The sequence below is a fragment of the Wasmannia auropunctata genome, unplaced genomic scaffold (assembly GCF_000956235.1).
Source record: "Wasmannia auropunctata unplaced genomic scaffold, wasmannia.A_1.0 LD336101.1, whole genome shotgun sequence".
In the NCBI taxonomy this organism is placed as follows: Eukaryota; Metazoa; Arthropoda; class Insecta; order Hymenoptera; family Formicidae; genus Wasmannia; species Wasmannia auropunctata.
In genome coordinates, this window is record NW_012026789.1 from 4,836,340 (window position 1) to 4,859,084 (window position 22,745).

General features: G+C 40.4%; 2 protein-coding genes across 9 annotated transcripts in view; one reads left to right on the plus strand and one right to left on the minus strand.

Annotated features, from left to right (window-relative positions):
* LOC105460343 (facilitated trehalose transporter Tret1-like) overlaps window positions 1–6,799 on the minus strand; it is a 12,022-nt gene extending 5,223 nt beyond the window's left edge. The window contains exons 1-4 of one of the 8 annotated variants that reach the window (XM_011706806.1): window positions 6,749–6,799; window positions 6,506–6,536; window positions 866–956; window positions 411–701 (exon numbers count right to left, since the gene is read on the minus strand). In XM_011706806.1, coding sequence (XP_011705108.1) covers window positions 411–701; window positions 866–926 — 352 coding nt within the window. In that variant the 5' untranslated portion in view covers window positions 927–956; window positions 6,506–6,536; window positions 6,749–6,799. The other 7 variants (XM_011706826.1, XM_011706820.1, XM_011706833.1 and 4 more) reach the window with 7 other exon arrangements.
* LOC105460401 overlaps window positions 1–22,745 on the plus strand; it is an 87,115-nt gene that overhangs the window by 53,257 nt on the left and 11,113 nt on the right. The gene's annotated exons all lie outside the window — the stretch shown is intronic.

Consider the following 22,745-nt stretch of genomic DNA (forward strand, 5'->3'; position numbering starts at 1 on the left):
AGATGTGTATAAGAGACAGGCAAAATAATTTGTTGGAATGTTAAAACTGATAAACATTGCTGTAAAACGTTTTGTTATTCTAGCAATCATTTTGATTTTCGCACAAAATTATTTTGATTATTAAATAAAAATTATTTTCAGATCTGGATTCAGCAAAATTGTTCTTTCCGTGTAGCAATCTCATTGAATAAAATTTCTGGACTTAACTAATCTTGTTAAAAATGGACATGAGATTGAAAGCGATTGTTTAAACATCAGAATAGAAAACAATAGAGAGATTGGAAAATTAGTGAATATAGAATATTGGGGAATAAAAGCATACGATTAAGCACTATGAAGGATACGATTGATGAATCGATTTAGCCTGCCCACTGACAGCTGTGACAAACGTTTATGATCAATACTATTACCTGAAAATATTCTCGAGACGTACAGCCACATGGGGGAATTGGCGCATATTATGCAAATCCAGCTGAAGATCATCGGCAGTCCCGTTAACAGGACAGACGTCTTGCTGCCGATACATTCTAAGAGAACAGATCCGACGAAGGCGCCTAAGAGACGTCCGAGTGGCAATAGAGAGGCTATCCACGACCCTTCATCGTGCGTTACGCGAAACGGCGGGTCCTCGCCGGTCAGTTGCGCCAAGTAAGGCGACGTCCAACCGATCGCGAGACCAATACTGATGGTCAATAAGGTCACTGAGGCATAATATTTTGTTATAATATATGTCGCGAGAAATCGCATGCAAACAGTCTACTCGTCAGTTTGTAGAAAATATACAAGATACATATAGGGACATATCGATTTGATATTAAATGCAAATCTTGTCTTAAACTGGATTAAACTTCGTGAATTAACTAACCTATTAGAGTTGCGAACCACTGAGGCCACAGTTGAAGTAGAGGTCCGAATATTTTTGCCATTTTGATTTCGAATCCGCCACGCTGTTGCACCTGATAAAAATACAAATGGGACGGATGAGAGACACATGATTATTGCTATTCTATTGTACATGATTGCAACTATTTTCATTCTTGCAACTATTTTCTTTCATCTCGATCGATGTTCCATTTGTCAAATGACGAATTTTTTTTCGGACCTGCCGATTGGCTGTCGGAGGAAGTGGACTATCGGGATTCCAGAAATTCTCTATTCGATAGCGAATCAGCGCGTTCGACAAACTTGTCGCGCGAATTATTAGACTTACAAGTCTTTGTATTGTACGTGGAATTTAAGGAATCACTGGACACATTCGATATTTTATGGAATAAATCTTGAAAAGTTCGGAAATCTATTCGCCCGCAGATGCACGTTTTATGATATATCGAGGAAATTACGGTTATCTCCGGCTTGAACTGTCACTTCATCGGATTCGCACACATCGGCACTCGTTTATTTCACATTGGCTGCGGCGCGTACATTTTTCATTTATTTGGCGGTGAAAATCATTTTTCGACAATGGGATACGTCAATTCAGCGACGAGTCGGCGGTGACGTCTGTCGATAATACAAGTTTGATTCAAGAATAAATAGTCGTTGTCGTGGTACGCCACGATAAACGTGTATAAAATAAGACACTTGTATTCACACGGATTAGGTATTTAATGAGAAAAAAATTAGGGTGGGGCGAAAAACGCGTATAATGGATTTCTTTCTTTTTTTTCCTAGAACATATTCGGCGCCGCTTTAGCTTTCTAATTGAAGTAGACACACACTCACACACACACACATTGCCTTTGTTATTTAAAATTACTCCGGTCATTCTATTGTGCAAAGTTTTCCCGATTTGCACGTACAAATAGTGCCTAAAGTGTTTTATATTATCACTTTTCTTTTTACACACTTGTAACACGTAATCGTGAACGTGTTCCTCTGAAATGTGATCATAAAAAAAAATTCAATTTCAGCTTTGGCGAAATGCAAAGCTTTGAAATGAAATACTCGAAAATATCACGATGTCGAACAAAAAGAACATTCAGAAAAAATTGTGATATTTTTAACAGCTTGCAAAAAACCCATCAGGCTTTATAACGGTACACTGATGCTGTTAATGGCATCGCTCGGAGACCAATCGTAAGTGCTAAGTACACATTCAATATACCGATATAATATAGAAAACCGACGAGATCCTCTATTTGCGCCGTTTGGCGGTAAATCGTTAAATGTGTAACATTCGAGTACCCCTTTTATCATAAAAATTGTTGCGTATGTTTGATCAATACGATCGTTCGCGCAGCTCTAAACCGTTAATTTCAGCAGTCCCTGATGTGAAAATTAATTCCGCACGATTGCCGTTAAATAAATCCTTCGAGCGACCGCGCATCCTGACGATGTTGCGCTCTTCGATGTGTAACGAGTAACAAAGTACCTCTTTGTTTTTTCTTTAAACAACGAAACTAGAAAAAAGATAACATTTTGATACGAAATATCGTTCGCTCGCTTTACTTACAGTGAACGTGAACATTTAATGCATATTCACTTATGTAAACTTCACCGGGAGAGATATGCCCTCTCGCCTTTGCGTAAAAGGGGAAACTTCATTTATATTTTTAGTAAAGCGGAATTACGTCGCGTGATCTGGAATTTTTCCTGAATTTTTATTCAAATCCAAAGGAATTTTTTCCATATCACGTTTGACTCTCTTCAGGATTTAATTTTTATATAATTTAACTCTCCAGGATTCAATATTCACAGCGACAATTAACTTGAAATTGACTAGACTAGCTTAGATTTATTATCAGCAAGAAGAGACAGAGCTGATCTCCGTTCAATGGTCGAATGATTTCGCATGTTTATTCTCTTCGTACGTACCGTCGGAAAAAAATCCACTGATATAAAAATGTCACTGATAACAAAAAGCTCAACCGTTAAAATCAAGTAACAAGTTTGTGTTGGGCGATTTAACGGAAGTGCGAAAACTCTGTTGCGTGTTGCGCGGCGTCGCGAATCTCGGAACGGCGATCTTCCGGGCGCGCGTTGTTAGGGGCGAGCGGCGACGCCGAAACCGGCGTGGAAGCCGAAAGCTAACTTAAATGGAACGGAATAGGATTACGTCACACGAAGGGGCACTACCGTCCTCCCTGGTCTCTTACGGCCGGAGGATAATGGCTTTCGAAACGCAGCCTCTCCCGGCGCTCTCCCGGTTCTTGCGCCGCGGAATATTTCGTCGTGTCGCGTCGCGTGGCCTCTCTTTATCTGACGGGGGCGGCAGAGGCGAATGAGGAGAGTTGCGCGCCCGTTATTTACATCGCATTATCTATAGTTGACGAGTTTATGACTCCTGACATTGCTACTTTCACGTCTACTACATTCTTCTTCCTTCACGACCTCCGCTTTGGCCGCCCCTGCTGCGCGCCGAGCGCGGCAAGCGGGATGGTGGTTATCCGGTCGCTTCCGTGAAACGTCCATTATGCATACTACGTTATACGTAATTAGAGACCGTAATGTGGTAAGTCAATTCTTATTATATCGCGCAAGCCTCGCTATCGCTTTGCGCAACTTTCGTAAGCTTGATCCAGCGCGATCTTATACTCACCGCCAGGCGATACCTTATCACGTTTGTTGATTCTCGGCATTAAAGTTGTTGACGTTATTTATTGCGTTTCAATTCAGCAACTCATGTAACTCTTGATTTTCACGCACGCGATTGTAATGCGCGTCAAACACGCCGCGCGTTTGAGAAGAGCACGAATCTTTCATTGAGGTAAAAGACATGTATTCGATGCGTGCTGTAACGCACCGCGCGGCAACGCATATATATAGAAATATCGTACATATATATGTATACATATGTACATTTATATATATATCGCTCATTTAAACACATTGCGTGTATTTGATAAAATTCAAATAACGTACGAACTCGGATTTATATGTATTCGCATTGTTGTTTACACTTGCATACCAGATAATAATATTTATAATAAGCACGAAATAATAATCAGATGTCAGATGTCGTGAACTCGGATCAAGGCGAAACTTTTATTTCTTTTAGCTGCTATTGCTTGTGAGATAGGGAAATATAACGAACACATTCTACGGTATATTTTCTACGAGCAGGCTGGAGGAACGTTTCCTCGGTAGATGAAGACGGTATATTGCTACAAGTAGCGCTAGTGAATTACACGGGACTCTTCCTGCGCAGAAGGAACTTACAAAGTGGAGACTCGTGTAGCGCGCCGACAGGCCGCTGCTGGGAGAGGACGACATTTACTTTACAAGCCCTTTAAATAGTTATTAAAAATATACGGGTTTCTCGGTCTTTTATGGTGATTGAAGTAGATTAGCTTATTCAACGCGGTAATGTCTAAACGATGTTTTAACGACATTGACACTAATCAAGGTGTAATTAAGATATAAATTGACAATTTGTATAAATATTGTTTTCCACAGAGAATTTCTGTGCGATAAGCTTGTGTAAATTCGCTATCCAGATAGTCTTACATAATGTGATGTCATTGATTTACTTATCGCGTTTTAACTGAGAAAGGAATAGCGCGCGACCGGGTGCACGATCGGGCACGTTCGAAAATCTCGATTCTATCGCGCGATGCTCGAACTGGAAGGTGTGCTCGATAATAAGCACACCTGACGAAATTCAATTATGCGATTCCCGTGGGCGAGTAATCCAATTTGCACGTCATCAAGCCGCACTCGGGGAAACCGGTTCGAAGACTAGCCCGTCAGTATACGGAAGGGAAGGGGGATATACCTATACCAAATATTGAAGTTCCTGGATTGCAGGACTGCCCTCGGGGACGCCAAATAACCCGCGCCGACCTCTCCAACCTACGCGGCTATACGATTCGTCTGAACGACGGGTGTAATTGCCTGTAATCTACCGCGACGCGGTCGCATTACAGAGATCATTTAAGGGGGAGAACCGCCGCCGCCGCCGTCGCCGCCGCTCGGCACGGGTCTCGCCAACATTATCGGTAAACGTTGTTCAAAAACAGTTTGCGAGTTTAGATTACTGACAGTTGCGAATTGCTTGATACACCTCACGTATATGTCATAAGCTTGGTGCAGCGCGGAGAATGAAACGCTAAATTCTATTTATCGTGTAATTAAAATTTTAAGTCAATAGCAAACTTCACGACATTATGTACTTTACGTTGATAACTGAGCTACATTGTAATTTATTTCTTTCGTTATCTGTTTTTCTCTCTGTTATTGTTAATGCGTTGCCTATTACGTAGATTTCAATTAGCTATCCGCAAAAAAACTAGTTGAAAATCGTGCGTTTGTTGTGTTATTGATTGATAAGTGTAATTGCGACATGTACCTACCATTTATTTAATCATCTTTATATTAGTATCACACATCTCATTGGTGATATTAACTTGTAACTGACTGTATATATGCATGCTTCATATGCATGTCAGTATGGCACGTCAGTAACCTCGATGATCCCTATATACTGTACTCAATATATCAATACTAACAATACTTGCAAATTATCAATGATGCAATAATAAGATGCAACGTTTTATGCAACTCATAAGGGAACACAATCAAGTATCCTCTTCCGATTTTAATAAGCTTTGAATATTTCAAAATATAGACAAGAAATGAGAAGTATTTTTTCATAAGTGCTCGCACGTTAAGGGGAATCCTTTACGTTAATGAAATCCTCCCATGAAAAAAATCAGTTTCTTTTTTTCGATGTAAATATTATTTATACCGTGAAAGATATAAAAAAATATTTTAAATAAAAGTTTTAAAACATTTGATGCATTAAAATTTTTTAATAATATATTTTTCAGTACACTCCTATCGTTAATTTTCAAAAAATTTTAAATTTTTGTAAAAACAAAAATTAAAGAACGTTTTCCGCTAAAAATTACAATAATTATGACCCGAAAACGCATATGAGAAACATTTCTATACGCGCGTTCCATACGTATTCGTCGCATACCGGCAACTTGCGAGATAGCATTGACGGTATATATACAACACAGTCTATCAGTATATGTACAGTATATGTACAGTATATAGTATCAATATAGAAATAACTATTGAAATAATAACTTTTTTATAATAATAATAACAATAACAATTATAATGGTAATAATAGTAGTGAATTGTTCCTGCTAAAATCAATCAAATATTTTTGATGATATATCAAAGAATTGTATGATTTTGGACAATTAGAAACAAGTTACGAATAAAGAAATTATTATTTTTATAAAATATTTTGATAAGAATATTATTATTTTTATTAAATAACTATTTTATAAAATATTTGATTTTGAACATAAAGCAGCAATATTTAATATATTTGAATATATTTTATTGATTAATATTTATATATTTGATCCTCAGTATTATTATATTGCATGAATTAAAACTGCATTGTTTCCTAAAACTTATAAATATTATTTAAATATATGTTTATCTATTTCTAATATGACAATTATTAAAGTAGAGAGAGAGAGAGAGAGAGAGAGAGAGAGAGGAAAAAGAGAAAAAATGATTTATTTATAATACCTAAATTTTATACCTTTGAAACAGTTGTTATCCTTGAAGGAAATCTATTAAAAGGAAAAAAAATAATTCTGTACAATATATAAGTGACATATTACTATCTGTAAGTATTTTAAAAATATGATTAAAATTTAGGACTGTTTGGCAAATTTTAACAATTAAATGAAACAAAATTTACTTTTTTAATTAAAAAGAAACTATAAGTAAAAAATTTATATAAATATAAACAATAATAAAAACTTTAAAAGTAGATATTTACTATTAAGCTTGCATCACTCACAACTAATACTTTTTGATACAATAAACTCAAGTACAGAACTGCGAATTTCTTATAACGATTTGCTCTTTTTTATACCGATGTTCATGTCAACAATGCAGAGATATGTGCAGACAAGAATATGCGTCAGCAAATTTGTTTTCTGTATAGCATTGCGATAATGATGAGGCTTTACGACACATTTATATGTGAGTTCAATCAAATATATTCGAATATATTGAACACTACAATTAACTGCTCTGCGGTCAAAATTGAATGAACAATATTTTATATAAAAATAATTTCTTTATTCATAACTTATTAACTTGTTTTTAATTGTCTAAAGTATTTTGTACATTCTTTGATTTACATAAAAAATATTTAAACTGTTTCAGCAGTTTAACAAATTCACAAAATTTTAAAATTTTTTAAAATTAAGGGTGTACCTATTAAAAATATTTAAAAAAAAATTCAAATGCATCGTTGTATACGAAAAAAGCGCATTGTTAAAAAAATTATTTAAAACACTTTTATCATTTGATTTAGACGATATTCGCCCTCAAAGAAAAAAAAAAATTATTTTTTCTTTAAAAAAGAGTTTCACCCTTTCCTTAACGTGTGTCTCACAACACTTAAAAAAATACTGTCTCTTTTTGTTTATATTTTAACATATTCAAAGCTAATTAAAGTCGGAGAAGAACGCTTGATTGTGTTTCATTGTCAGATAATTAATGTAACTCGTGTGCTGGCCGTAGAACGATCGCTATCGACGTACCGATTTCTTGGTACGACGCATTTTCTCAATCACTCTCCTCCTCTCTCTCTGTCTCCTTCTCCTATTGCAAACGGTCTGTCTTGTCATCAGGAAGGTTCTCGAGGTCTCTTTGGTGCTATCGTCAAACGATCATGATCAAACGGACCACAGAAGGTGCGAGTCCTCGCCTGATTCATGTTCACTTCTGTGATGCTAATGTAACACACGTCGGCTGAGTATATTTCACTAATTAGTATGATCTATCTTTTTTCCTTATAATGAAGTGCACGTGCATGGCACGTGATTTTAAATTTTTGGATGTCTCACAGTTCCCTAATTTAAAAGAAAATCAGAAATAAAGGAATATTGGTACGTCAAAATTTTAATATTATTTCTTTTTCTTGTTGTTTTATAAGTAGTAGCATAATATATTGTGTATTAAAATACCTCATAATGTTTTAAAATTATTTTAAATTTTAAAGTGTACGAAATATATTAATCGTTAATATATTATTCATTAATATATTATTCAATCATTAATATATTAAATAAATTTAAACTTAAAGGAATTAGGCTCTCAAGAATAAACCAGAAATAATGAAGTAATGCCAATGCAAGCCGACACGAATGTTGATGTGTATAATAATTTTTTATTGTTGCAATATCCAACCACGCACAACCACTGCGCGCCGCATTTTTGTCGGTCTTAAAACACAGTTGTTACATGAAGCCATTGTAACGAATTAAATTGACGAGCAATTTAATATTTTTGATACTAACCAGCGTGTATAAGAATATTCCCTTTCCCCAAATCTGTAAAGAATTTATTGCGAAAAATACCAGCCAGGAGTCGAACCTGGATCTTTCTACTTGTCGGGTGTCCTACCATTTGACTACCGAGGTATGTGACGATATTCCTCGCAATAATCAATATATATAAACAATGTATAAGACGCATTTTTCAGGCAGTGTAAAGTTCAAATAAATTTAAATTGAAAGGAATTAGGCTCTCAAGAAGAAATCAGAAATAAATAAATAAATAATAAAGTAATGCCAATGCGAGCCGATACGGATTAATATATTAATCAAATCTCTTAACTTGTTTGAAATTGTCAAAAGAAAATTAGGAAATTAGATCCGATGGGTCAGGGATTTAAAATCCACATGTAAAAGATAAGAATAAAAGAATTTGTTACTGGTTTTATAAAATATATATTAATGCTGTTAGTTACGTGATGCAGGCATGATAAAAGCGTTTCTTTTTTCGATCGTAAATCCGTTCAATTAAACGAGACGATCGAATAATTCCTTCGTTCTGGAATTCACGCGATGGCGTCTACCCAAATTTTTCATGCGTCAGCGAATCGTTTCTGCGCCCCTCTTCCCCTCCCCCCCCCCCGCCATCTTCGTGCAAACGAATTAAAGGTGAGGCGTGCTTGTCTTTTAAAAGTTCCAGGGATTTACGGACGCATTCCCTTCCGCTGTATTAGCTGCCACGCTGCACGAATCTCTTCCCGCGGTGAATCCCGGTCGGTCTATTCGGCTGAAACGTATTACATGCATTTTCCTATTTCAACCGCTATTCGGTTGAGCGCAACGATGAGTAATAAGGCGTAAAAAGCTATTAGATTGGCTGACGAGTTCTTCCGTTCCGTTCCACGTTCTTCCGGCTCTATCCGTTCTTTTTCTCGAAGGGATCTCGGAGAGTTGAAAAGCCTTCGACTCGACCGATGAGAGAGGGGACGGGAGCTCTCTCGACGAGCTGAAAGACATTTTCACGTCTTCGCTGCATTACGATATTTCTCCGTCTTTTGAAAGCGAGCATGTTTAAAGCTATGTCGCATAGTTCCCTTATGTAATCTCGCCCCGGTGTCACATGTACGTCTCCTGCAGAATGTTTCACACATGCAGACGCGCGAGCAATTTATCGCGCCCCGTGACCCTCACAATGATGAATGAATTAGTACGGGCACAATTTCAGTACAGCCGTTTTTCTTCAAATTAGAAATATGGCTTTTCACCGGTGATCCTTCAATTTTCGCGCCGTATGGCGACATCGGAAACCGATATTCGCAGGATTTATTTATCTCGAAAATACAAGGAAAAGGAAAAAGAAGAGGAAAGAGGGAACAAAAGCCGAAAGATTCCGTACGTGGGAGGAGGACGTAACGGGTCCAGCATCAGCACGGTAATAGACACCGGCGCGGCGGCGGCGGCGGGAAGAGCGGCGGTTTTCGCGAAGGTGACGGCGGAGGTGAGACGATAGTAGGGCTGGCGGTGCTGGTGCTGTTGGGTGGTTGGGCGGATAGGTGGGTGACGGTATAGGTCGACCGCGCGGGGACTAGGGGGACTAGCCTCCGGGTTAGGGGCTGACGGGTCGCGGCGGGTGGAAAAGGGGCGACTCCGGCAGTCAGCGGGTTAGAGCCGCTCCGTGCGGGTGAATGCGGGTCCGCGAGAGAAAGTGTGCGCGCGCGCGCGCGCCCCTCTGCGAAATTTCTTTAAAGGAACGCGGAGGACGGCTCTCTCACGCTCGTTCGTCGGTGGCTCCTTGATCGCGGTTTCCTGCATCGACGACGATCGCGGGGATGTGGATGCTTTCTCGCGACGCCGCCTGTCGATCCCACCGGCGGCCGTTGTATCACCACGATCTCGCGCGTGAACCCTCGCGTTCATTCCCTCCTCGGAATGACCTCCGCGAAAGGCCACCTCTCTGCAAACAGGCCTGCAAACGAAAAGTCGTGTGATTTTCCGAAGAGGAAGGATCGCCGAGTGATCGTGCGATAGCGTTATGCGCGAGTGCGTTGTGTGTAACTGGAATTACGAGGAGTGATTACTGACGTGATGGATGAAAGCTTTTAAAACCACGTGTCATTGAAGTGTCATCTGTGCGAAGGGAATTCGTGAGAGTCTCTCGATTTCTCCGAGAGCTTGTTTATAATTTACGACGAATATAATATGTGAATCGATAATCTCTCTTTCTCTCTCGAACGCTTGTGTGTGTCTGTAAATTTTATAACGTTTTAATTTCAATTAAATAATAGGGAAGAAAAACTCTCTGCACTGCAATTCCCCAGTAAAACGCAGTAAACGTATACCAAGTGTTAAGTGTCAGGTCTTTTAAAAATGTGAAAAATACATACGTCGTGACGGAAAAATTAGCACGTCATATATTTCTTACTTCTGTACCTACATAAATTATACAATCGCGTTATCGCATATAAATGTTACGCATATCGATCGTGACATGTGCTTGCACGCGAAAATTGCAAGAAGAATTTTCGTTCGCTGATATAGAAGAGCGCGTCCTGCGTGATTCGACGATAAACATTTAAGTGCCTAGCTCCAAAACAACAAAGTAATTTCTTCTTTTGCAACACTCTGGAAAACGCCAGAAAATCTGCTGAATCTGCATGACGAATACGCGGAACGGATTCTTCACACGCTTCGCGTTGTTGTCGACACAGAATTTTTGTTCGAGCTAGTTTTGATCGCACATCGATTCCTCGTAGTGCATTTTCGTTTTCGTCACACAGTGTCTGCCACATCGGACGCATATTCGGTGTAGTAATGGTAATTTCGCTCACGGCTTCACATTTGCAACGCGTCCGCAACGCGTAATTGCACACGCGCGCGCGGAACACATGACGTAGCTTCACGCAGAGCACGATTATAGCTCTAACAACGAAGACTCCGTAAGTCGTTCCTTCACTGGTAACGGCGATTTTTTTTTTCTTTTACAGTTTTTCTTTATGTGTACGCCCGCGTTTTTCATTACGATAAATAGCAATTCCCCCGGCAACTTGAGATTCTTCTTAACTCGAAGGTACGCGAACAAGATAACGGAGAGCCCTCGTAGCGTCAAGTTTCCTCTCTCGAAAACCGTAAGAAAAGCTCGTATACTACTGAATTGTTTTTTCCCCCTTCTTTTTGCAATAATACATTTTAGTAATATAAAGTTTTAATGGGCACGTATTACTTTATACAGTCTCTCATTATTATTATTATAAAGATAATACTTCATGAATATTTATTTTATTCGCGTTGAAAAACGATGATTTAGTGATATTAATGGCTTTTCATTTAAGAAACAATGCAGCCACATTCGATTATATCCGTGACTGTACATGTATAATTATCGGTTAATTGACGTTTTCAACAATGAGCTCAATTTCCCTCTGGAAAGGCACGTTTCACGGAGGAAAATACGGTGCGTGGTTTTCATTGCCTCAAAATTCCGGGCAAACTCATCTAGTAATTGATATTGCGAGGTGATGTTAACAAGCCGTAGAAAAGCACATTTAGCGTAATCGTCATTCTCGAACTGTTCTCGGACCGGCGGAGATGCAAATTCCGGTTGGTCCCTCGGTTAGTATAACAGCCGATAATTTCATTCGCAAGCTCATTATGGAAATGGAAACTGTTTCCATAGAAATTACACAATTAGAACGTGTCGACGGTCCGTTCCGACGACATGTAGAACGGCAGTCCGAAATTGCGAACCGAACGATCGAACGCGACGTGGGCATAATACGCGTCCGACAGCACGTGATAAACAGCTAAAAATACCGTCGTGAAAGCGCAGTGACAGCGCCCATCGTAAATAAAAACACAATCCCGCCGCCATAATTACTCGTTATGCAAAATGTTGTACGCGCGGCGGCACCGAGAAAACGCTTCTACCGGCCGTATCCCTTTAAATGTCCGCAAGAATAATGCCAATCTCACGTGACTCGTTAACCGGGAAACGTTTAACGTTATTGCGTCGCGAAGAGAGATAGGACGCGATCAATTTTGCGAGGAGTATATATTGGGTATATCCTACGGGAACTCGCAAGTATAATCATTAGCTTGATATGACAAACACCGATAAATAATTGGCGAGAGAGTTAAACAGGACGGGTCAGTTTTCTAAAGCTCATGTATTAATTTTCTTTTTGTTTACGTCGGTACAATTTAGCGCAAAGTTAACAACAATTTCGTTGGCATCGATATAGTGCAGCGCCGAATTAGTTCCAGCAGAATGTTTCCCGAGCTTTTTGTTTCGGGGTTCGTCAAGTTTCCGCGGCGGAACCAGTGGATCGGTAAATGCCTCTTAAACGCAAACGCGTATAACGTCAGCGAGTCGCGGAAAGAATAAAGAATCGCCGCCGTGTACGGCATGGCAGAGAGATTAACCTGTTGACAGGTGCGTAGCTCCGAAAATTGATTGCGTGCGTCCGATGCAGACGTCCGCGACCGCGCGCATCACGTGTGACGCCCGACGTGTGTGCACTTGACTGCAAGCGTTTCCAGCTCGCAGTTGCATAATCGGTCTTTTGTCGCCGTCGACAAGGGCAGTTACTTTCGTTCTGCGCGACCGTTTGACACGCATCTAGTTAAATACAAATGGTAAACAATTCGAGACGTTTTTCGCATTTTAATTGTAATCTTGTTTTTTTTAATTTCTTTTCTTTCAGTTGAATCTATTCTTAATTCATTGAAATCGGTTTTCATTTAGAAGAGATTAGGAACAAAAACGAGCGAGTAGAGATTCATTCGTCAAATCTCACGAAAATTCGCGTAACTATATATTGATATGTATAACAAATTCAATCATGTAGAGGATACTCATTGCGGATAATTTGGACGAAATCGGTGAATAGCGTTTGGCGGAAACGTTTTCTGCGTGAATTCGAACAAACCTAACATCCCGCGCGGATTTCATCGGATTTTTTCATCGGCAGATTTTGCATCTGTTGCATATCACGAAATTGCGTTACGTGCGCATCGTCGTTGTTGCCCTGAAAACGAAATAATTCGCTCAATCCGTCGCGCAACCAGGAACCGATTTATCATCTAATATAGAACACGAAAGCCGAAATAAAATAAAACTAAAAAGCAGAATTCTTCACTTAAAACTGATCGGTGTCTCTATATAGGCATTTAAAATCCACGTTACGTTATACCTATACATTTCATTCAACGGTGATAATCTGAGACATGTACATTTACGGAGAGGCAATTCGAACATTTTGTAAAATGCCAAAGTTTACGAACATTAAGAGACCGCATCGAGTTAACGATAAGGCCGTTTACCAAAATTTCTCGTTGAAAAAAATCGATCGTTGACCCCGAACGCGAAAAACTCGTGAAAGTTTCACGAGGGTACATGGCTCTCCTCCTACGTGCCGCTAATTTTTTTGCCATCGAAGACGTTGAGAAACTTTTTCCGATCGAGCGGAAGTCGTCGCGAGAAATGTGCCCGCCTACCCAAAGTGACAAGTGAAGTCTTCTCACCAGTTGAGCCAATGGGGACTCAACCGGGAATGTAGTATTGCCACACAATCGCCACCCATCCGGAGGATCAACTGTTAATTACAGCGGACATGTATACTCACGTACACGGGGATAACGGCATGTGCTGTTATCTTCCCACCGTTCTGTACCTCGAACGATATCGTAAGTACCTTTGCTAATCCGTGCCGAGCGAGAACGTTATGACGTAATACAAAGGGATGCTTTGTTCTTTAGGCACGCAACAGAAATTGTTGCGCTCCACAATAATTCTCCTTTGCCGCCGGCTACTCCGGAGTAATTTCTGAAAAAAGTGTCGATTATGTCTCGTGCACTTCTTGATGCGTAAGAGCACCCCGTTGTAACGATCATCAGCGGCGAGAAACGTTTTAACAGTTACACAAGTTCCGGTCGGGCGAAGTTTCGAATTTTCATGGAAGGCCACTGTAATTATTTCCACGGCCTCAAATGTCGGTTCTACCCATTTGTCGCTGGGTACGAAGCTTACGGGCGACGGAAGTGGGATAATTAATTCGGGAAGTCAACTCGATGCTCGCGAGGAGAGTTTCGTACGAGGAAGTTACGTTTAAACGAAACATACATTTCCGCGCACTTCCGTGTATCAGCGGGGATTAGCGTAATGTTAAGGGCGATCACCGCGAGAGCGAGCGCGGAAGGAAACGAGCGTAATGCGCGGCCGAACTTAACTCGGGGCAGGGGAAAAAAAGACGGAGAGATAACGAAAGATTTTGCATAATAAAGCGGTTAGATGAGGCGCTGGGCCCCGCCTGGGTTGAGGGCTGTACCACGTAAATGCCGTGGAGAGCCTTATCGAATAAACAAAGGGTAAAAACGCATCCGCTCGCATCTCCCGGTGAAACTCCGCTTTTTGTCTGCCGCGTTTCGAAGAAACGCTCTATCGATCGGCTGCTTTATATGTATCAACGCGACATGCCATTAGCGTTCTTATCAAATCGTGCTTGCCCGGTTGCTCCTGACCTCGTAGCAAACGGATGCTTATGTCAATTCGTCGGAAAGACACTCGATATATTTATAATCTATTTACCTAGTTTCGATGTAGTTCGTATGTACATATACAGCGTGTGTCGATATACGAGTGATATACGGAAATCGCGATTATGATCGAAGGATATTCTTCGGTCATCTGTAAATAATATCGTGAACAGGTCAAACGAAATATAGTATGATAATGTCGAGCCATGCTTATTTTTGTCTGTTTATTCATCTATTTTCTATTTGTTCGGAGCAATATTGACGGCATTTTTTCCGGACAGCTGGCTGTTACGAGATTTCAAGGAAATCTCGCTGCGCGCGAAAAACGCACTGTCGATTTTATTCTTCTCGCGCTCGCTGTCCAACCGACTCAACGCGGAGCCAAGCTTTTTTTGAAAAAAAAAAAGAGCAAAACGAAAAAAGAATTCGGAACCAATAAAAAAAAGGAACGAGGGATTACACGCTTCTAACTGGCGTATCGCCGTGATTTATCCCGCGGCCTGTGATTTGTCGATCGACCAAACGGCGAACGGGGTAACAACAATTAAAGTAGCGAAATTTAATATTCCGCCGTGCCCGCTGCGCGACGATTTACGCGCGGGCGACGACGTCGAAGAGCGGAACGGGAAATTGATACCGTAAGCGCCGTGGCGTCGGTGACACTCTCGAAAGGATTGCTCGGCGACTTTTTAGCTGAAAGTTCCTCGCGACTCACGAGTCACGAGTAACCCCGGGGAAGAGTTGTGCGCGCGCAAATTTTCCGAGATTCATTTCCTCTCACGCGTACAGGATCTAATCCCATTTTCTAGACCATTTTCTTTATATAAAACGTCGCGTATGCACGAGCAAATCGTGCTATCCTCGACGAAGTAACGCAGCGATTTCTTGCGCATTCGTAAGTTAATCGTTCTCAGAGAGAAGCGAGAGAGAGAGAGAGAGAGAGAGAGAGAGAGACAGAGTGAGAGATAGTGCGACGGCACGTTTGAATTGGTGTTATGGATTAGCCGTATACAAAGATTCTGTAGGGCGGAAAAATTCACGAACGAGAGAGTGGAGGCAAATGACCATCGAGATTATCGCGGTTTTACGCTACGGTTGGTTCGGACGACCGTTGGCTGCTGGCTGGCTGGCTGGATGGGCGGTGGTCCCATTTTAACCGTCGTGCGCAGAACGTGGATTAAATCGGCGCCGCTGTTTGTTGTACTGTCGGCTTTTGAGCCTCCGCTCGCTCGCGATTTTCTATACTTTATTGTCCATCGCTTACATCGCCGCTTGACACGTGGCCGTGATTAATCCCGCGACTGACGGCGGGCGTTCTTCCGCAAGTTGCGCCTCGACTTGCGTCGGATCTATAGTTGTATACAATAGATTGCTATATGCGAATTAACAACAACCCTGTGTGCATCACGTTGTTTATTATTAAATTCGTTTGAAGCGACTTATTATTTGTCAGTTCTAACTCGCTTAAAATATTTCGCACTTTTACTTGAGGGATTCTTGTTCGAAAAAGTCGCGACATTCAATGCACGAACTCGTCGACTCGGAGCGTAAAACAATTGCGGAACATATCGAATATCGATAAGCTTACGTTAACTTCTTGTAAACGAACAATTTTAACTTCGGTACGAGATACCCGTTTCTCGACATTATCTGCTAATGGTATCTGCTAATTGCCGATAAATAATAGAAAATATATGGTAGCAATAACCGCGACAGAAAGGAGAACGCGTTTAATCTAGTAGGATTGGAAAGAATAAGAGTTGCGAGCGTAAGTACAGGACGAGAGAAAGAGAGAAGGGCGAGGGAGGACGAAAGACAGTTGTTTCTCCAGAACGGAAGGAGTTTCACATTTTCTCATAGTTGAGGCGCAAGGAAAAAGGACTTACGTCGAGTCAACTTTTCCAGCTGCTTCCACTCCGCCCTCTCTCTCTCTTTCTCTCTCTCTCTCTCTCTCTCTCTCTCTCTCTTCTCTCTCTCTTTCTCTCTACTCGTTGGCGACCGATTTACTCTCCGCGTTGGTTTTCTCTCTCAAAAAGTATCTTTGCATCTGCCAGCAAATCTACTCTAAAGGAAGTAGCTCTTTTCTCTCGGTTGACGATTGCGTGATTAAGATTAAGATGAAAGAATTGCAAGTGCACGCTCATTTAGAGAGGAGAAAAGCTGAATGATTTAATCGCTCGCAACGAGTCGTCCTATTTTTAATCCGCTCGAGATACTATTAACATTAATTTTTTGGACCGCTAATCGTAACTGTGTGCACGAGCGAATTGTTCTCAATACTTGATTATACTAAAAACACGCTGCGGCAAAGAGTCGCGGAATAAATGGATCGTTAAACGGTAATTGATTCGCCATTAACTGTCCGCTCCTTTCCTCCGCTGGCGCGAAATACGTTTCGTCGAAAACCGTGTGGCATTTTTCCCCTCGTCAACTGCACGTTATATGCTGTATATCGTCCGACCAGTTTATTCTTCACGTCCCGTTTCGCTTTCTCGTCGAGTGCCTTTGCATCTGCCAGCTCCCATCCACTCGCTACTACATATGCACGATACGATCCTCCTGCATGCCCTTCGCCCGCCACTCTCCCGGTGCCACCGACAAGACGGAGAGGATAACCGTTTCGTTTATTTGTTGCCCTGTACATGCACAGACGATCTTGATAATCTCGATCAAACGCGACCTTTGCGAATCGATTATTCGACGGTATTTTTAATTAAGGAGAATGTCGAATAGTATATAGTCCGGGAGAATATACATGACGTCTCTCTTTTTTTTATGTAGAACAACGCGTAACGTATATTACTCTTTGCCATTTGGATTTTATGATCAAAGCGATATGCACTCTGCTCTTTCTTCATATATGTCGAACGCTCTCCGATTTCAATATAAGAGTGTCTCTGACGTTCCCGAATCATTGTATTATCTCGCTCTGCACGTGCAACTGTAGCAAAGCTTTCTTTAAGACACGGCTTGACGACGCATACGCGAGGAAAGCTGTGTAAGAAAATTGCAATTATATGTATGCGGGACGGGAAAAAAAAAGAAACATCAAATTCTTTCGACAACTTCACGAACATTAAAAATATGAACTTTTAATAGCAAGTATTCGAAAGATTCAAAATTGTACAGAAGAAATATTATATCATTTTTTATTTTAATAACTTACTTTTTATTGTTTTTATAACGTATTACTTCCATCGTTTTTCTTAAATATTTCCTTCATTTATACGGTGGATCCCGCGACGTGGATCGTTGCTATAGTTATTGCTGATGATCTTCTCTCTATTGTTTTTGTGATTCATGTGAGGGAACACGCGTTACGCGCGCTTACTCGCACTTCGTTTCATGTACATTCTGCTTCTTAATCGTTGCAAGTGTACCACACCTCCCACTCGAAGATAAATCGAATCACCATTCTGTGCCTCGCGCAAGGTGAATCCGCAATTATTCAACTACTTTGGATACGTCGAGTTACGCGCCGACTATCTGGCCCCCGTCCCTTAATATTACACGGGCGCGCATTGTTCCACACCGCCGCTGGTAATTAGAGATAACTAGACTAAATGGTAATTCGGTGCTTCTGATATGCCCTTTCCTCTTGCCCGGCATGCGGTCTGTCGATTGTAAAATAGCGGATCTCGTGGTTTGCATACCAGCCGCATGCTCGATTCATGTGTTTTCTAGTAATAGCGGAACGGAAGGGATCGCAGATCTGTCCGAATCGTGCGCAACGGATCGTGAATTTACATAAATAATGGTTGTAATTTAAAAACTACTGTTCATGAATATGTAGACGTACTCTTGTTGAAAAAAACAAGTTTTTTTTATACATAATATTAACTTTTTTCTCTTAATTTTCTCTCTCTCTCTCTCTCTCTCTCTCTGAATACCATATAACTAAATTTTACATTAAAGTTATTAAAATAAAGCTTGAACTAAAGAGAATTACATCATTTATTCGCAGCACATGCAATCACTGGAACTGATTATATATTTTATACATTAATCGGTAAATTATTTTGTCGAACTGTTTCAATACAATCTTTTGTATATCTATAACATTTCGCACGATTTCATAACAACGGATAAATTTTTACCTCTGAAGCTAAGCATATTTTTTGGAACGAAATCTTTGACAAAGGTTAATTTGGCTTGGTTCTGCGTTTTATTAATGAAGAATCGACTTTTTTTTCGTTTTTTTTTTAAACATTGATTCGGAGATAACGTATGTGCGTATCTCTGCAAACATGGCACGCACAAAGCGGCGAAGGGGAGAAGGGGGAAGAGAATCCAATTACTCGGAATTTACATAATTCCGCAGGAACAAGCCGATATCCTTGCGGGCCGCAAATTCGGAAAATTCGTATTCCGCGGCCTGCTTGTTTACCCTACGCGCACTAGATATCACGATGAGTATGGCATTGTGGATTAAATGCTTTCGCGAATTCGTACAACAACGGATCTACGCGATTGTTAGTCGGTCGGATTAGATTCGGTGGGAATTTGATTTTTCCGCGTGAAATTATTTTGTAAATAATAACGTGCGCGCGCATTTTGCGGACATCTGCATTTATACTTCGGTGCACTCGTGTTGCACGTCGCACATCGTACGAGTTTTGTTTTTGTACGGTGAACTTTAATTTGGCCCTGTAACTTGTAAACAATTCAATCTGCGATATTTTTATCTCGCAACTTCAGCCCTCCTATGCCCTGCGTAGGTATATCTAGAATGTGCTACTAACAGAACATTTGTCCCTCTTTCGACGTTCTGCGTATACGAGGTAATACACTACACTGTACGGGCCGTCGCCCGGGCATGTTTTATGGCTCATTTTTCAGTCGAGTTTCGCTGTGACAATCGTTCCATTTGCCTTATATATGGTTTTATAAATGTGAGTGATGGATGACCGTCTTTTCCCACATTTACATACACTCGATTAACGCGACAAATGTTTTGTACGTTTTAACATTTATTACTGAGCACAAGTAGAATAATAACTCTTCCGATGCAAAAAAAAATTTATCACAAAATTTAGTTGTTTTTTTAACATTTATCACTGTAGAATAATAACTCTTCTGATGCAAAAGAAATTTATCACAAAATTTAGTTGTTTTTTAAAAGAGATACAGAATTTGCATGCATCGTGTATATATCCGTTTTACATCACGATTTTATTCAACAGCTCCGTTTTAATTAATTTTAGTAAGCAACTGTTCTTTTCACACATTTTATTTGTTACGTTGTTCATAAAAAAAACCGTAGGAAGGGAAAGGGGCCAATTACCATAAGACCTATGTTTATGTGAACGTGACGTTATCGTGTAAATTATAAGCGCGATCGAAATTGTCTGTGGGATCTCAACGGGCTCTACGTGTGCACGTGTGCATCAGGTGCGGTGTATGTAGCCGAGATTTCCTAGCCCACGCCCTTGCTCGACAGTTTGTCGATAGTTCGTTTTTCCTGCCAGGATGATGAATTCTGAATTTACTGCTATATAAAATTGCGTTGAAGAGTTGTCGACGTTCGTATGTAAATGCGAATGTCGATTTACATACACATGTGCGTGTATCAGTTCTGTAAAAAAAAAGAATTCGATGCTCATTGGGATCCTTCAAATTTCAAGATAACGTGTAAATTTGATGTTTCCGCCTAATATTTGCCTTGATGTAGCTGCTACACGAAATAATATTGCTGCGACTTCGTCAACGACTTGTCCTGCGTCGTTACACGAAGGAGACTGCTCGTAATTCACTTCAATAATTACCGCGCTTTAATTAGACGAACGCAGAGGGGACTCCCTTTAATTATTGCGTGCGAAACTATGTCAGCGGCACGCGTAATGAAAGACGAAAATAACGGTGTGTCGCCCTTCCGACGCCCATTGCCGCGGTGAGAGAAGAGATCGGACTTTGAAACGTAAACTAGATTAGACACGGCCTATATAATTCTGAATTATGACATGAAATTCGTATGCATACACAGTTAAGTAACTCGTCATTTGAGCAAGTATTAAGAGTTCAGATACATCGTTTAAACGCGAATAGATGTTGTTTGTTTTACAATAAAGAACTCGCATCGATTTAATCCTTAACCTTTACAGGACGGGAGAGCCACTATAGTGACTCTCTAAAACAGTTGCCTTATATTTTGAGACAAGAAATACAAAAAATTATAATTAAGCTTACTTAACCCTAGATATACACACTGGGGTTTCCGAGACCCCAGCGAAACTTTCTCGGTATGGCATTTCTGAAATTGGAAGGGGAGGGGTTTGGGATATTGACGTAAAAAAAGTTTGGGATCTTCTCAGTAGGAAGACGTGTTTTGACGCGCGACAATTGTCGCTCAACAACCGAGCAGTGAACAGTTGAAGTGAGCGTGGAATCCCCGGGCTTGCAGTTTTGTTAAAAAATTAAAATATCGGATCGCCAAATTTTTTTGTTACTTTTTCAAGTATGCCCTTTCAGAATTTTCAAGGATTTTTTAAATCGGTCTATAAACAAAAGAGATATGATTTTTTGAAAAAGGTGCTAAATCGAGATATTTTTGCGTTTTTGAACTTTCCTTTTTTTTGAATATGTCGTTTTTTATTTAAATATATCCGTATATCTTGGAGCTCCTTAATTCTATCGACTTTTAGACATTATGGGCTTGTTCCTTGGTCGATTCTCTATCGACTGAAAAAAAATTAATTGAAATATGTCCATTTTTACTAGAGTTACAATAATAAATATGGATGGGGTCTCCGGGACTCCAGTGTGTATACAACGTCGTCAAAAAAACAGTGTGCATACCTAGGGTTAAGGAAAAGATTTTTAAAATATATCTCCCCGCCCTCTTAAGATTACTGTGCATTTAATAATTCTATTCGCTATTTTTTCGCAAGGAAAAAGTTTGCAGGATAATATTTATCCGGTATCAAATGTACAAATAATAATTGCAGTCACTACACGTCGTCTTTCGTGTCGTGCTCGTCTCCCGCGACGTGACGGGATCAACTCGACGAACGCTGAGGGAAAAATGTATCCCTTTCTTGATGCAAGTCCGGGACCATGGGGACTATAAGAGACTTGGCGAACACGGTTCTCTCACGACCGTGACGAGCTCATTCGTTCGCCTCGTGCTCGTGAAAATCGAGCGCGGCGACGCGTCTCGTGAAGGAGATACGGCGTTATAATTCACGAAGCGCGACGTGCAGCCGGATGAACCATAAAGCCGGGATGAACGGCCATACTTGGCATAGTTTCGCTGTCGTTCTCGTGAAGGTGGATGACGTGCCCATTGCCGTGTTATTAGGGGCCGAGAAATTTCCCTTCCTTTCGTTCTCCCGTCCTTCCCGCGCTTGCATCCGATCTTGCGGATCTGCACTCCCTCCGCACGCGAAAGCATGCACAAATGAGACCGGACGCGTGCCTCGTTTCTTTCGTGTAATCGATTGCCGAGTACTTCAGGCTTGAAAGCTCTCTTGGTGCAAAACGGTGAATTTTTCGCGACGGCATTGCGCCAATGGTACTTTCTTGTAATATCATTAACTGAATGCGGGTTTCATCGCCTTTTGCTTTCTCCCCATTTTGCGCGCAGACCGTAGCATTAAGTAATTTTATATAGAACATTTTCGGCGCACTTTTCCTATCTTTTCGCGAATGTAAATATTGAAATTTGCGAAAAATAGTTTATGTTAAAATACGCATCAATCGATATCCTGGACGGATATTTTTCACACGTATTTCGAGAATTATGCTCCGAAAAAACTCTGACTGTTGCCGGTATTTTACGATAAATCTTTATGGATGTATAAGGTAACAACGAGAAAGAGAGAGTCTCTAGGAATGCAGTCGTTACGAACGAACATGCGCATATACGAGCGAATGTGTAAAGTAGAAATCGAAGCATCATTTTGTTTTATGTTTTCTCAGATTCTATCACGACAAATAAACTCATTCTTTTGCCTTTTAAAA